Here is a 17,597-nt window from a genome sequence, read left to right as displayed (position 1 = left end):
AAAATATTTGAAGACCCGTGTTTAGTATGTTAAAAGGTGTTATGTTTTAGATAGACATTAAGTTTTATAGTAATTTTCGGGTACTTAGCCATTTGTACGAAAATGGTCAAATGACCAATTTTATTGACACCTATTGGAGACAAGACCTAATAGTACACAAATAAAAAGTTTCAACGTTCTAAGTAAAGGTTTAGTATGTTAAAATATTTGAAGACCCGTGTTTAGTATGTTAAAAGGTGTTATGTTATAGATAGACGTTAAGTTTTATAGTAATTTTCGGGTACTTAGCCATTTGTACGAAAATGGTCAAATGACCAATTTTATTGACACCTATTGGAGACAAGACCTAATAGTACACAAATAAAAAGTTTCAACGTTCTAAGTAAAGGTTTAGTATGTTAAAATATTTGAAGACCCGTGTTTAGTATGTTAAAAGGTGTTATGTTTTAGATAGACGTTAAGTTTTATAGTAATTTTCGGGTACTTAGCCATTTGTACGAAAATGGTCAAATGACCAATTTTATTGACACCTATTGGAGACAAGACCTAATAGTACACAAATAAAAAGTTTCAACGTTCTAAGTAAAGGTTTAGTATGTTAAAATATTTGAAGACCCGTGTTTAGTATGTTAAAAGGTGTTATGTTTTAGATAGACGTTAAGTTTTATAGTAATTTTCGGGTACTTAGCCATTTGTACGAAAATGGTCAAATGACCAATTTTATTGACACCTATTGGAGACAAGACCTAATAGTACACAAATAAAAAGTTTCAACGTTCTAAGTAAAGGTTTAGTATGTTAAAATATTAGAAGACCAGTGCACTGAAATTTCGAATTTCGAATTTCGTAGTAACTTCTTGTTCATTTTTTTTTTTACTTTTAATGGTAAAAACATCTATACTGTTGAACTTCTAATCAGAAAACAACATAATTGGAAAACAGAGCCTTTTTTTTGGTAAAGTAAATATATATATAGTTTGAAATATTTGTAATCATACTATCTTATAATTAAATTTACAGTTGATTCAGTAATTTTAATTTCATTTGAAAATATTGAAAATTTAGAAAATTATTAGGTTTTATTATGTTCTTATAATTCAAACATTATAACTTAATGGTATTAAAAAGTATTTATACAAAGTTTATGAAAACAATAAGACCTTTAGCTATTTTTTGTTATGATTTCATGATAACTAAATTATTTGACATGGAAATATAGTTATAATGTTCAGTTTTTTTTGAAGTGTGTAAAACTAGTAAAAAATGTACATTATTTTAAACAGTTTTAAGTTTTTACAACACTAAGAAGTCACGCTTTGAGCCATAGAAATATGGAGTCAACTAAACCTGAGGTTAGTAAAATTTAGATAAAAAAATAAGTATTATTTTAAATTGAGTTCAAAATTATACATAAAAAATTAACTTTTTAAAATATGAAAAATTTATTAATTCACTGTTTATAGTAATTTGTTTTTGTGGTTTTTTTATTTTAAGCTTTGTTTTGTTTTTACATCTCTGTTGTGAGCTTAAGTTTGAGATCAAATTGTTGAATTATTTTTAATTTTCAAATTTAACACTTATTTCACTTTTACAAATATAAAATTATTTCTGTGAAAATATTAAATTTTATAGTTAAGTATATTTATTTGTACAAAATATGTTTAGATTTGAAAAAAAAAACTTTTCATTAGCTTGGTATTTTTTAAAGAAATTATATTTAATTTTTTATTATATCTACAAATACTACTTAATTCAAGTTAATTAAGGCCATAATGAGGAAGTCAAACATTTTTTTAGAACTTGTAAGATTGTCACTTAATTTAGTGTAATCTACAAGTCAGTTATCATATAATTTTTTTTTTAAGTAAATTTTTTATGTAGTTTTTGTAGAAAATTTCCAATACAAATGTATGGGCCACAAATTTTTATAGTCAGTTTTCTCATAAGATTTAACATTTACTAAACATATATCTTCTGCTTCACTTTTGAGATAGAGACCTCAATTTTTAGGAAACATTCCTTACATACTTAAACAACTTTCAAATTTTTTTTTTTAATTTAAGTTAATAGTTTAAAAATGAAATAACTAAAAGTGTTTTTTGTTGTCATAATTGAAAAAAAAAATGCTTTAGAAAATTTTAATAAAGGTTATAGACTTACTGTAAATATTTGAAGAAAATTGGTTATAAAATGAAAAAGAAGATAGCTGTTTAAATAAATTGATTTTTTAGTATTTGTGTCTTCCATTAAGAACCTGATGAGCTTACTAACTTTGGTTGCTTATATCTCAAAAGTTACTCAGAAATTTTTTAAGTGTTTGAAATTGTTCAATAGCTAAGATAAAACTCTACTAAATAAGGTGAGCTTGTAAAAAACATGGTGGACCCCCTTTAGCCTAAAGTTGATATATTGAATAATTTTTTAATATTTCACATATAGCTTCAGCCTTTCTGTTGCATTAGTAATGATATAATTATGTAGTTTATAAAATTAAAAGAAATATAAAAGAAACAATGTACCTTCAAAAGAAGTTCACTACGTTTTTTACAACCTCTATAGTTTTGAAAGATTCTTTTTTAGCTTACTTAATTGTACACAGTTATATAAAATTTTCATTCACTTATAGGAGGAAACCAATAGTGAGTTGCCACCCTCTTATGAACATGCAACATCAAGCACTGCTCAGAATAATGCCAATCAACAACAGGGTTTGTATTTATTGTCATCTAATAGTCAATAAACTTGTAGAAATAACTGTAAGTTTTTTTGAATATTTGTCTAAAATACTTGAAGCATTTAAAATCAGCATTATGTAATCAATATAAAAAGGTAAATGTTTATTTATAATATTGTGATCCTGGTAGTGCCTGATGCAACCTTTGAGTTTATGGATGGAAAACTTTAACATATTTAAAACATCACAAAAACACTTTGTGCAAAGTTCTGTATAATATGTTAAAACTTTTATAAAGGCAAGCTAAAATTTCTGAAAATGATGAAAGCAACCTAAAATGATCCCTGTAGTAATTTTTTTTCACTAGAAATCACAAAAAACCTTGTTTTCATTTGCTCAATGTGATTTTTAGAAATTTACTAGATGTAAAAAAAATTCTGACTTAAAACTTGAAGGCTGGATCTTTTATAAGCACCCTATTGTTTTTGTATATAAACTTAAACATTAAGTTGGACTGTATACTAAGGCTTGTAGCAATAGTGTGGCACTATTAAATTACTAGTAGTTGTAATGTAAAGTATGCATTTTCACATAAGGTTCACACTTTTGTTTGGGATCAAGATTTTACCTTATTGATGTCCCTATTGTATTTGTTGTTTGAAACTTTAAATTAGTTATTATTTCATTATATTATACCTGCAGAAGAGAAGCTGCCTCCATACTCACAATTTTCAAAGGGCAACTCACCACCTTCGTACAAGCTCCATCCTGATTTATCAGAGGATATAAGAGTCGATGTTGACAATTTCTTCACCCCTCCTATCAACCAGGTATATTATATATTTCAATTTTTAGATTACTTATTAAGTTATTCAACCCTCATATTAGTTAGGTATTAAAAATAATAGTAGTATCAATAGTGATAATTTTAATAAAAACTGCTGTACTCCTCATATCGATCAGGTATACTACAATTAAAAATTTAGATTGTTAAACAGCTTTTTCACTCCATTTATCAAACAGCTATTCGAATAGTTAGAATGTTTAAATTTATTATTTTTTTCTTTACTCCTCCTTTAATCTGGTGTATAATAAATTCTAAATCCTACTAATTAGGTTTTTAATAATTATATTAGGAAGTTTGTTTCAATTGTAGTGTTTTGCTGTTTAGAATGTTTAACTAATTATTTCAGAAAATTTTTGTGCTCTGTCCTAAGTATGTTTTGTTGTTTTTAAAACAAATAATTATAATTTGTTTATTTACACCAAAGTAGGTTGTTACGAAAGTTAGGAAAAAAATAAATAAATGACAAAAGTCGTCAGGAAAAAATAAGGATTTTCAAAACAATGTCAGGAAAAAGCAGGATATTTGATACAAACATGCACTAAAAAAGAAAGTTTATAATCACTAAAAACTGTATTTTGCTAACATTATTTTCTAAAAAAATTTGCTTTTGCAAAAGAGCTGTTGTTTAACCTGTAAAAGTAAATATTTAAAACTTAACATAATTTAAGTCTTTGGTTGTGTATTTTTTAATCAGTTTTAATTTAGAATTTGATATAGAAAAGTCAGGAATTTATTTTTAGCTTGATATGTGGCAACCCTGAACCTATGAAAGTTAAAAGTTTTTAGAAATTTAATTTTAAATGTTGTATAGGTTTAGTATCTTTATCAAATAAAAAAATATTGTAAAACAAAGGTTTAGTAGACCTGTTGGTAAGCCTTTTTATTACATACTAAAAATTAAACACTTTTAATTGCATTTAGAATAAAAGTTTTTATTTTCTAAATTAAAAATAACCATTAAAAGTTAAAAAACTGACAATTTAAAAACTTATTTATGCTAGTTTTTTTTTAATAATAATACAAAAAAGGTATACTTATTTTTTTCTAAGTTAATTAAACTCAAAAACATAAATTTTTTATTAAGTTAAGTTTTTATTCAGGTTTTAAATTTTGCAAAGATTAAAACAAACAAAGCAATTTATGTGCAATCAAGAACAAACTTAGTCAAACTAAAAGCTTTAAACTAATATTTGAAGTAAAGTATTTGTTTTAAATAATATATGGAAAACAAAGAAAAGGTAATGAAAAGTAAGAAATGTAGTCATTAAAATTAAGATTAAGCAGAATATTTAACAATTTTTATAACATAAAATTTATTGATTAAAAAGTCTATAGTCACTTTCAAAAGGAAAAAAATATAAATTATTAAACTTTTTGTTGATGTCATTCAATTCTTAAATTGTTAAATTAATACATTGTTTGTTTTAAATGGCTGCACAATATTGTGATTTTCTTCTTGTATAATAAGTGCTTACTTAAAAAAGTAAAAACTTTAAGATCAACAAGTTTTGCTTCAATTTATTAATGTTTAAAACAGGTATTTAAAACATCATATATCACGTTTTTCAATTTATAAAATTTGTAACTGAAAAGTTTCAAAATCAAAACACAATGTTGAATGTTTAACAAATAGCATATTGTTTACTATTTGTAAAAATGTTTTTTCTACTCATAAAACTGCATAATACTAAAATTTTTATGCATTTTTTATACAAAACCTAAGTATGTTATTTTATACCTCACATTTTACTAAGCTTAATTTTTAATGACATTACAAAAAATTGAAAGCTTCTAATAAATCTTTCAAGTGCTTAATTTAAATTCTCACCCTCAACAAAAACATTACCTTATAAGTATTGCTTTTTTAGCTCTAAGCTTGTAAAACTCATAATGCATAAAATGTTGTTTTTTTTTTTCAAAAATTACTGATTAAAAGCTATCTTAAAAATGTCAGATAATTACTACTCACGCTTTGTTTAGTTTAAAACATAAAACTTACACACTAGTTTAAGAAGACCATTTTTCCAATATAAAACTATTTTTGAATTATTTTTCATATGAACAGCACAATGTTAAAATTTATTATAAAGTGTTTGTACAAGTTTCAACTTTTGATTAAGATATTATTTTACTAAAAAATATTTTTTTGATGCTTTTAATCAAGCATAAGTTTTATTCTTATTTCAATTCATATCATAAAGAAGGAACAAAAACCTTAAGACTGTTTTTAAGCAAACTTTCAAGCACATATCAAGTTACTAAACTAAAAATTAGATTAGTAATTTTACTTTTTTAGAAAATAGTTTGTGTAAAAAATAGCACCTAATACTAACAAAAGATTAGTACAACCACTCTAATTTTTGATAATTGCAAGCAACTTAAATTTTAAACAAACAACACACAATAACTATGAAAGAACACTAAAACTAGCGTTCTCTAATTAAGAAAAAAATTCAAAAAAATAACTTAATTAAAATCGCAATCATCATAACTTTTATGTTATTTTTACTTAACACAAAACAGCACACCATAGTAATGGAAGAACAATACGACCCTTACCTTCTCCTAATAAACAAAATACAAATAAACAAGTAGATAATAATTAGATAGTCATATGAAATCAAACAGCACACCACAGTTATAGAAGAACAGAACAAGAACCAAAAACTTCACATTAATATATAAATAAATAGATAGTAAGTAACATGCAATTTAAATACTTCAATCAAACAGCACACCATAGTAATGGAAGAACAGTACCACCCTTATCTATTTCTAATAAACAAAATAGAAATAACCAATTAGATGATAACTAAATATTCAATCAAACAGCACACCATAGTAATGGAAGAACAGTACCACCCTTATCTATTTCTAGTAAACAAAATAGAAATAACCAATTAGATGATAACTAAATATTCAATCAAACAGCACACCATAGTAATGGAAGAACAGTACCACCCTTATCTATTTCTAATAAACAAAATAGAAATAACCAATTAGATGATAACTAAATATTCAATCAAACAGCACACCATAGTAATGGAAGAACAGTACCACCCTTATCTATTTCTAATAAACAAAATAGAAATAACCAATTAGATGATAACTAAATATTCAATCAAACAGCACACCATAGTAATGGAAGAACAGTACCACCCTTATCTATTTCTAATAAACAAAATAGAAATAACCAATTAGATGATAACTAAATATTCAATCAAACAGCACACCATAGTAATGGAAGAACAGTACCACCCTTATCTATTTCTAATAAACAAAATAGAAATAACCAATTAGATGATAACTAAATATTCAATCAAACAGCACACCATAGTAATGGAAGAACAGTACCACCCTTATCTATTTCTAATAAACAAAATAGAAATAACCAATTAGATGATAACTAAATATTCAATCAAACAGCACACCATAGTAATGGAAGTACAGTACCACCCTTATCTATTTCTAATAAACAAAATAGAAATAACCAATTAGATGATAACTAAATATTCAATCAAACAGCACACAATAGTAATGGAAGATCAATTCAACTCTCAACCGCTGCACAACTCGGCTTCAGACGAGTGCATGTTCTGGTCGTCACTGTGGATATCGGTGCTGTTCAACTGGATCGGGTTCTTCATCGGTTACTGCTTGATCGGCACTGAAGCTGCCAGGTCGGGTTGCGTTGCTGGTTTGGGACTTTCCCTCATCAACTGCCTACTCTACACCAGGGTTTGTTTTGTTTGATTTCCAAGGTTTTTATAAAAGAATTTTTTTTTGTATATAAGTTTTTTTTTAATGCTCTCTGTTATCTTGGTAAAGTTATTTGCTTTTTTTTCTCGCTTTGTTTATAAGATAATTGTCAAAATTGATTTTAAAATATTGTCTTTTTGACTTGTAGTTTGATTGTTCTTTTATGATTTAGACATGCTTTTTTTTTTTTGTAAAATTGATTGTTACTTTGTACGTCAGTAAATTTTATTTATAAAATAACTGTCAAAATTATTTTTTATGTCTTTTTGACTTTTGGCTTATTTGTTTTTAAACATTTTTTTTATTCTTTTATAATAAATATTTTTTGGAAGTATTACTTTGTACGTCAATCAAAAGCTGTTTTCCTACAGTATTGATTTGTTGTGGCCAATAAAAAGTTGATTTTATTTCAAATGCCTAGAAAAGTCTTTTGCTTCAAATTAATGACATGGCTTTCAATTAATAAATAGTTTTTTTCTAGTTTTATAAATAAGTTTTGCAAAAATTTTCGAAACGTCTTAAATGTTTTTTTTTATTTACAAAACTTTTAAACTTCTGATTAATTTTTGTACAATTAGAGCCATAATAAGATTCTAAATAATTTTATTTAAAAGTTGTTGTAGTAATTTTTTGTAAAAAAACAATTAAAAGGGATTACTTATAATAACGAATAACATTAAGGTTCAATTTACTTAAGAATTTATTGTCTTTTAAAAGTATATTTATTTAAAAATTTCAATTGATTGTTTATTACCAAAAGCCATTTGTAATTTGAAGAAAGTTTATTTAAATCTCACTTCTAAAATAAACTTTTTAACACCTATGGTTTTAAACAGACTACCTCAGTATTTTAAAATTTTAAAAGCTTCATTTACTTAAATTTTTAAAGAGAAAATAAGTTCTAAAACAGTTTAAATTTTACTTATAAACAACCAGTTGATTTTTTTGTTTAACTTCCCTTTTTGAGATTATAAAGTTATCTTTTTACGAAACTATAGTATTTAAAGAGTCTATTAAACTTTATCTTAGATAATAACTCTTATATTGTTTTGTTAATTATTCTTAGGAAGTTTATCTTTTTAATAAAATAGCAATTACGGTTTTTAAACGAAGTTATTTTATTCGTATGAAAGTAAAATTTAAATTACAAAATTTAGAAACTGACTGTAGATTTTTTTTTTAATTTTTGCAAAATCACAACAATTACTCATACATAAAAGTTATTTTTTAATTGTTTTGGATCTATATTAGCAAAAATTTCAAAAAACTAGTTTCAAAATACTTTTCTTTACATTTTAGGCATTTATAAAAACTTTAATCAAATTGGAAGTTTTTACTTAGTTAATTGCAAAACTCTTTTGAAATTTCCACTGCAACATACTTGTTTTGCAACCAAGTGTGTAAACTATTTAAATAATTTACTTGTACTATTTCTCCTTACAATTTATAAACATTCATTTTACTTTATTTGTAACATTAAACTATCACGTTGTTGTTATCGTTAACTTACTAACAAATTGTTTTATTTGTACTACTAGTTATCACGATTTGAAAAAAATTTATCAATATTTTATATTTTTTTGTTATTTTTTTTTTTTCAATAAACAGAATTCACACTTTGATGATCAGCACGTTTTCTACGTATGGTGGCTTCTTTTCATTCTGTGTGAGTTTTTTTTTTTATATTTAACAATTATTTAAATTTCATGTAGTAAAGTATTTAGCTAGCTAACAGATTTCAATGGAAATGTCTAAAAAAGTTTTATATTATATAAAGTAAGTATATAACAAATGTGTTATTAAAATCAGTCTATTATAAAGATATGTATTTAAATTAAATATGTTCTTAAACAAAGCTTTAAGTAATTTTAAACAAAAAGTATGTTTTGTTGTATTTTTTTGGTTGTAGTTAAATATGTAATGTTTATATATAAACAAACTTAATTGTAAATAAGTCAATAAATCAAAAGCTTTATTATTAAAAGTACTTCATTAAAAAAACCTTTTGTGAATTTTAGGAGTGCCGTAAAGTGTATTTTAACCTTGAATGTTAAAAATAAAGTTGAGATTTTGGGAATTAAAAAGTTTAACTGATCAAGATTTGCTTCAAACATTTTGTTTGAAAACATAATTGAACCGAAAACGTTATGTAACTAAATAAATTGCTTTGTTTTTTGTTAAACTACTTGTTAACATTCAACTAATGTGTATAAAAATTACTTGTACTTTTGTCAAGCTTTAAAAGTATGCAATAGTTTAAAAAAAGAAAAAAAGAAATAGATTTCTAATTAAAAAGCAAAAATCAGTTATCATGCATTAAATTTATGAGGTAAAAAAGTTTCCATGCGTAATAGTTAATGTATTGTTTTAATTTATTGAAACTAACCAATATTTTTTTTTTTTTTAGCAAATAAACGCAATAAATAGTGCTTGAGGCAAAGTGTAAGTGGTTAAATACATGATAAATTTTGGTAGTATGTTTTTTTATTTATCACTTGGATACTTTGAGTTTGTGCTTTTGTATGTAATTCATGTGATTTAGAGATTTTTTAATTATAATGTAAAACTTTATTACTAAAATTGCTTGTTCAACATATAATATAATTGAATAAAAATTCTATAATCATTTAGAACCCGACTTTATATTTTATTTGTAATTATTTAGAAATTTATGTTTTGTTTAGCTATACTAAAATAAGCTAATAATATTCAATATATTTTTAATACGTTTTAATAAAGTTAATTTAAGTTTAAAGTTTTATTTCCAATAATTACTAACTTTGCATTAAAAGTTTGAAATAGTAAATCAAAATGAAAAGTCAGAGTTTAATCAAATAAATATTTTATTCTTATTTACAACTTCTTTTTTCCAGCTTTTTTATAAAATAAAAAAACTACTTTGGGCAATAAAAAATGCACTAAAGATAAATGTTTTATAAATCAAAAAACTGAAATGTTATAGTCTGTGCTGTACTTACTACAAATCATTAATTATTCATTGATTTCTATTCATTTTATTGTTTTTATTTATCCGTTTAAAACTGTATTGTGTACGTGCATCAATAATTTTTTATATATTTTATATAAGTTATTGTATTAGTTTGTATTAATTATATTGTAATTTTAGACTTTTTTAAATAAAGTTTAGTTATAAAGTGTAAAAAGTTACGTAAACTTTTTATATAATAGACTTACGTATAACTTCTTTTTTTCTTTTGTTTAAAATCTAAATTGTATTTTATTATGTAGATAGTTTAGTTATTTTAAAAGTACTTGTGCAAAAACTTAGATATTTTATTATAATGAATTAACTTAACTGTTTTTTTTTTTTGTTTAAGTTAGAAAATTTCATCTTTAACACTTTTAAACCTATAATTTTTAATTGCTTATTTAAAATTTTACTTTAAATTTACCTTTCTTTAACAAATAGAAATGTTAGAACTTATAAAATGTCGTTGTTAGCTTTTTCTTATCTTTTTATTTTTAAAAACTCTTAATAAGGTTTTAACTTTGTTTATTTAGCAATATATATATTATATATCAGTTGTATTTACAAAACGTTTTTACTTAAACGCTAATCAATTGTTTAATAAGTATTATCATATCATCATTGTTATAGTAGTTTTAGAATTTAAGTCTAAATATAGCTGCAAGTTAGATTGTTGCTCTTAATATAATCAGCTTGTAGAATCAGTTTAAGCAATTTACTTAAAATATTTTAAAAGTTATTGATTAAACATTTATTTGAGTCTGAGTAATAAATATTTTAACTATTTGAGTCTGAGTAACTCTTTTAAATATCATGTTAGAAACAGTCACAATGAAAAAATATAATTTAAAACTATGTGTTTTAAAGTTAATTGCCGACTATAAGAAGTTTCAGAGTAGCTATAATTATTTCTTAGTTTTAGAACTTAATTTTTGTTAATTAAAGTTTTTAAACTAATTTACTCTTCTTTAAAGCCATTCTGATGGTATTCAGAGGATTCATCGAAGGAGCGAAGTTGAGAAAGAAAAGAAGGGAAGAAATTACATCTATTGATCAGGCTCCGGTATATTAAATAACAAGAACAAGAAAATAAGAAGAAATCAACCCAAATACTAATAATTACTTTATTTAACATACACGAAACATGCTGTAAAGATTACAATAAATTGAAATGCTGATATTTTTCTGTCTTTTTTACTGAAATATTGGTAACTATCAAAATAATTGTGTCAACTTCTATACATTCACACTGGGTCTACGAAAAATAGCCACCTTTATACCAAGTGTGTTTAATCAGCTTTTTGTGATCTTTTTATTATGGTGTGAACGTATTAGAATCGAAGCTTTTAGTTTTTCGTGTGTCAGTATTTTTTGGTAAATCACTTTTATTTTATATAAACATTTATTTTTATAATCAGAGAACTACCGTTTCAAAGTTTGTGAGGTTTAAAATATTTTTGTTTGGTTAATTATTATTGTATATTTTGAGTACTACTATTACGGAAAAAGTTTAAAATAACATTAAGTTCTAAGATTAAAAAAGAAAATAAGAACAAAAAAAGTGTGCAAAAGTTTAATCTGAGTTTTGTAATTTTTTTCTATTTAATCTTTAAAATTTTCAATGAAACTTATAACATAAATCTTAAAAACCAAAATAGTCAAAGGTAAAATTTTGATTTTTCTAAAGTCATTTAAATTCTTACAGTATGAAATTTTTAATTCAAGTGGGTATAGAATTCGTAAAAAAAAAGAAAATTGTAAAACTAAATAACTTTTCTTGCCTTTTTTTATTGTCCTAGTGCATGCTTACTACAAAGAATATTAATCTTAGAACTTTGTAAATATATCGTATTTTACATGTTTTGTCACTGCTTTAAAATAAAAATTAGTTACAATCTTTGCAGGTATAGGTAAGGTTTTTGAACAACTTACAACACATTGGTAAAAATTAAATCTTAATTTCTTAATCTTTCAAGTTTAGTTTAAGAAAGTTTAAATTTTTTGAAGGTATAAGCAAACAAATAAAACAAGGTAGAGTACACGGCTACAATAAGTAAACTTCTGACAAGTGTGGCCAGCTTAAACCTTTGTTAATTAGACATGAAAATAAATATCGCCTCTGCTCAGTTTCTAGAAGGCTACATTACCAACATAAGGTTTACTGAAATAATTTATACGGTTGAATATTTTTAGAAATTTTAACACTTGCTGTTCTAGTTCACTTTTATGGAATTTAAGCTGAAAAGACAAGGTAGTAAAAATTCTTGAAGCTGTTTCTAATAAAACTTGCCCAGTAAAAGCTAATAGATGTGTGATAGTTTTAATCAAATAAGATTTTGATGGAAACAAAATAAACAACTTTTTTTGCAAAATTACAAATTAATACACATTGATTTCAATGTTAACTGTTTATAAATGCTAATAAGTCGTGAGATCCAACTGAGCTCTTATAATAGTTGTAACTAAGAACTTTTACCTTCTGACACTCCGTATTGTTTATTCTAAGTGTTTAGTGGAGTTTCAAATAAAAAAACCTTTAAAATATTTGAAGCTTTATTGAAAATTATGAGTTTAGTAACATTCTATCGACAGTAAAAGTTAAGTAAGATTCACATTTTGTAAAACTTTCAATGTATTACACCTCTATACAAAACTGTAAAATAATTGAGTTTAATAAGTATTTAAGAAAGTTTAGTCTTTAATTTTTACTTTGAACCTAAAGTTTAATTACAACTTGAGTAGAAGCTAAGAAAAGAATTGCTCAACTTTTTTGTCAGGTTAAAGCCTATCATACTTAGATCCTTGACTAAAACACACAAAAAAAAAGTACTAAGATAGTTTTTAATTAAGCTACTGTAACTGAATTAATGTCTCCTGTTGTTCTACCATTAAAATTTTTTTGAAAGTTCTTTGTTATTACTTATTTAGTTAAAGGAAAAGTTTTCAATTTATCTAATTTAAGTTTGGTGCATAACGAAGTACATATTAAAGAGTACGGTATAATAACATCCTGGTCTATAAAAACTATGTCTTGTAGGCTATTTTGTTTCAGCTTTTAAACTACAAATATTTAAATAGACTGTATGGATTTAAGGCTTTAATGCTAAGAATAAATGATAGTACTAACAAAGTATTATGTTAAGATGTATTAATAAGTTGAGGATTTTAATTTCTTTGTACAAAATTTGTCCTGGACATTACTTTAAACTGTATCCTGGTGTATGACTCGATAACCGAAAGGTTTTTCGTACTCCAGGTCCTTGGACCAAATATTTGAGCGTTTTTTTTTTGTTCAATAAACAATTGTATTGTACATAAGACACTTGTTTAAGATTAAAAATAAATTATAATCTAGAAAACCCATATAAACTTATGAAGATAAAATCTATACTTAATTAGTGAAAAATAAACACATTTTATTATTATGCTGTTGACTTAAGTTTTATTACATAATCAATATTTACACGTTATTTTTTTTGTTCGTTGTTTTCAAAAATAAGCTTTTTTTTGGCGTTCTTTGATTTTCTACCAACTTGATCTGTAGATAAACAAATGTTTTATAAGTAGTTGTAAAAAACTCTGACATAGAACCCTTATTTTTAAAAGAAACTATTGTACATTTATTTTCAAAGCTCATTTACGATACAGTAAACTAATAAAATTGAAAAAAAAAGTTTTGATAACGATTGAAATTAAATTGTAAGTTATTTTATGTGTTTATAACGATTTTAAACTTACTCATAAGCTAAAGAAAGCCTAACCTGATTTTTTCTTTGGTTCGGGGCTTTTTGGGCTTCCAGTTTTCGGAGTCTTTTTCGAAGAAGAGCTTGATTTTTCGTCGGTTTTTTGCTTTTTACCTGCACTCCCAACTTGTTGGGCTTTAAAATTATACAAGCACTTTTATCTAAGGTTATAAAGCTAAAAGAAAATTAAGTAGGTCAATCAAAATTTGCTTTGATCTGCTTAAAAACTATAATATACTGTAAAAGTTTTAAGCTTGCTTCAACATATAAAAAACATACTTTGTGACTAAACACGTTTTTATTGTGTCAGTTTTAATCAGTTTACTATAAAATACATATAATCTGTTTAAATAAGTTTTATTAAAAACAGAGGATTTTGTTTAAGTGTAACATTTATTTGATTGAAAAGTTTAAAAATCTAAGTTAAACTATGTTATAAAGCTGATTTTAATATTTACATAACAAACTTACATGAATTAGACATTCTCCGTTTTTTAGCTGAAAATTATTTGCAACGTTTTTTTAAAGTAAATAAGTCTTGTTTAAAGTACAATTTGTGTGTATTTTGGTATAAAATAGTGTACACGAAAACTAATAAGATAGATTAATTAGAACAATTATTATGACAGATCGACAAAAAACATTTTTACGATGTTAGCATGTGATTCGTAATTAAAGTAAACTTTGAAAACAGTTTCTTAGTAGAAACTCGAAATTTAACAAATTTTAGCTTTCTTGCAGTGGTTTGTTACAATGAAGCATAACTAACATGTGGGTTCCGCATTGTTGTCGCCTACTTGAGTGTTGCTTTTCGGAGTTTTTCTTTTAGGAGTTCTTGATTCTAATGTACAATTTTTTATTTAATAAGTTTCGGAAATTTTAACAATCAGAAGGTAAACTTGTTTGAGAAAATAAATTGCTCGATTTGTACGAACTACAACAGCAACAAACTTGGGTTGTTATACAGCAAAACGTTTGTTTCGTATAAAAAAAAAACAACTTTTAACAATCTAGTATGGAAAGTTTTACGTTTGCATTTGAAAAGTTTTATAGGTTTTCTAAGTTGTTATAGTTTTCTCAGTTTCGTTTTAGCTAAAAAATAGTTATAACAATCAATAAAAGCCTTATATAAATGTTTATTATGAATTTGTATATTTATCAAAACTTAAAATCTTACAAGTTTAAGGACAATAAGTTATTAAAACAAAATAATAAAAATTATTAGTAAATAAAAGAATATTTTATATTATTTTTTTTTTGTATTTATAACGATTTTAAATTTACTCAAAAGTTGAAAAAAATCTAACCCGGAGTTTTCTTTGATCCGGTCTTTTTTGAGACATCATTTTTCGCAATCGAAGAAGGACTTGATTCTTGGTCAATTTTCTGCTTTTTACTTGCACTCCCAATATTTTCGGCTATAAGGTTATACAAGCACTTTTATTTTTTTTAATAATACGCATTTTTTATAGTTTTAATTAAAATTAAAAAAAACTTAAAAACTCTAGTTTGCATCTGCATATAAAAAGCTTTTTATTGTTCAATATGTTAGTTTGCAATAAAGATGGCTACATTATTTATATAACAAACTCACATGACTTAGTTCTATCTCTTCTACCTGAAAATAGTTTATCAACGTTTTTTTAAGTTTTTTTATATAAATTTAAGGTTTGATTTTAGAGCTATACAATTGATGAAGGAAAGTTTTTTTGAACAAAAAAAATCAGAGTCACCTGATATAAAAAAAAGTAAGCTTTAAAAAACAGGTTTCAAGCAAAGGAAGATAAAAACAACATCGTTTTTATTTACTGAAGATTTCTTAATGCAATGAAATATAACTCACTTGCTGAGCCTGGAGTTTTGCTTCGAGAAGAATCGACGTTATTTATATCAAACTTTTAATATACTACAATATATATTTTTTAAGCTGAGTTTTTTTAATTATGCACTTTTAAAGTTATTCATAGCTGTACAAAAATATCTGGTCTTTAAATTACTATAATGTTGTGTGTTAATATTTTTAGTACTGAAAATCTAAATGAGATATATAATTTATGATTTAGATTAGATATCATTTTTGTAAGTCTTGTAAGTTTTAAAAGTACTACAATCTTTTTTTACAAATCAAATACTAAAGGTAATGAAAATCACAAAAGTTTAATACATGATATTTTTAGACGATTGTAAAAATAAGTTTTATTTAGGAATGTATGTTTTTAAAACAACCTTCTTTGACTGGAGTCATAGATTTAGGCGCCTCTTTATCAACTTCACTTCCTTTGTATTTCGTAACTAATTAAGTTGAAATTGTTTAATGTTTAGCTTTTTTATCTACTGTTTTACAATAAGTTTAAGTTATGTAGCTGAATATTTCTCAAAACACAAAGACCAGATAAAAAATATAAACATTTTTTACAACTTTTGAAAATTGTATTAAGCTTTTCTTACCTGATTTTTCATCCAGTTTAGTTCCGCAGAAACAATAGATTAAGTTTTTATTTTCATCAACAACGCACTTTACGTGATACAAATTCTTGCAACCGCCACATTTTACAACGTCCTTACAAATAAAACGTTTTTAGTTTACACAAAAAATCATAAAAGTTTAAAAACAGATTAAACACTTAAACCTATTTTAACGCTACTAGCTTGTTTGAAACCATGTTTACTATGACTGATATAAATCTAATTAAGTAAGTAAACTTTTAAAAACACCAGCAAACTATTAAACACTTTAATAACTGTATATCGTGCATTTAATAAATAAAACTATACAAACACATATTTCTTCCAAAAAAATGCATGTCATAATTTCTTTTGGTTAAACAACTTTAACAAATAATCTCTTCGAAAAAAAATTGTAGCAAATAAAATACTTAAACACACTGTAACAGCAAAAAACAACAAAAACAGAACTAAAATAAAAAAAGCTAACCTCGTCTTCAGCTAACACAATCATTTCTAATTTTGTTGGTGTAGTTACACTACCAAAGACGAAGGTGTCATTAAAAACATTTTCGGATAACACATGTTTACCGCAATAGTTTATGGTTTTTGTTTTCAAAGATGCTGTATAAACCAAAGTAATTCAGTTCATTTTTTTTCTTGTTTTAAAATATGTGCTTTTATTTTATTTTTTCATAAACACCGAAGGATAACATAGAGTTGTGTAGAAACTTGAAAGTTTTTTAATAGTAAAAAGTATGTGCAACTATTTAAATGCTTCTTTATCATTTTAACTAAATTATAAACTCTAATTGGTATATGTTATTCAAATGATAATGAAAGTTAGGTTTTTTAGTACTCTGTTTTACGAAAAGTATAGCTCGATAAATAAACTTCAAAGTATAGACAAGTCTTGGTCAAATGCAGTGTGATTTATGTTAAAAATTCTAGGCAGTAGGATTTAAACTATTATTTTGATTAACTTAAATCCTACTGCCGGGGATTTTTGAACATAAATCACACTGCGTTTTACTAAGACTAGTGTAGACGTTGAAATACTTCGTTCTTTATGATTCTTAAAGAAACAACAAGTTTGTAAAAAAAACCAACGTAGTAACATGGTTTCCGCTATCTTCCATC

At 24.5% G+C, this 17,597-nt stretch overlaps 1 protein-coding gene across 2 annotated transcripts; it reads left to right on the top strand.

Annotated features, from left to right (window-relative positions):
* The first annotated feature begins 888 nt into the window (after positions 1-888).
* On the top strand, positions 889-12,072 carry LOC145844179 (uncharacterized). 2 transcript variants are annotated; one of them, XM_082951547.1, is made up of 7 exons: positions 889-955; positions 1,284-1,352; positions 2,627-2,708; positions 3,377-3,504; positions 7,047-7,259; positions 8,889-8,946; positions 11,244-12,072. In XM_082951547.1, the coding sequence occupies exons 2-7, from the start codon at positions 1,332-1,334 to the stop codon at positions 11,339-11,341; spliced, it is 600 nt and encodes a 199-aa protein (XP_082807673.1). In that variant the 5' UTR covers positions 889-955; positions 1,284-1,331; the 3' UTR covers positions 11,342-12,072. The 2 variants fall into 2 exon arrangements, with proteins under 2 accessions (XP_082807673.1, XP_082807672.1); XM_082951546.1 differs by having other exon boundaries at positions 889-960.
* Positions 12,073-17,597: the final 5,525 nt, after the last annotated feature.

This window comes from Thalia democratica, chromosome 9, assembly GCF_965202585.1.
Source record: "Thalia democratica chromosome 9, ktThaDemo2.hap1.1, whole genome shotgun sequence".
In the NCBI taxonomy this organism is placed as follows: domain Eukaryota; kingdom Metazoa; phylum Chordata; class Thaliacea; order Salpida; family Salpidae; genus Thalia; species Thalia democratica.
This window is presented reverse-complemented; position numbering and strand designations above follow the sequence as displayed.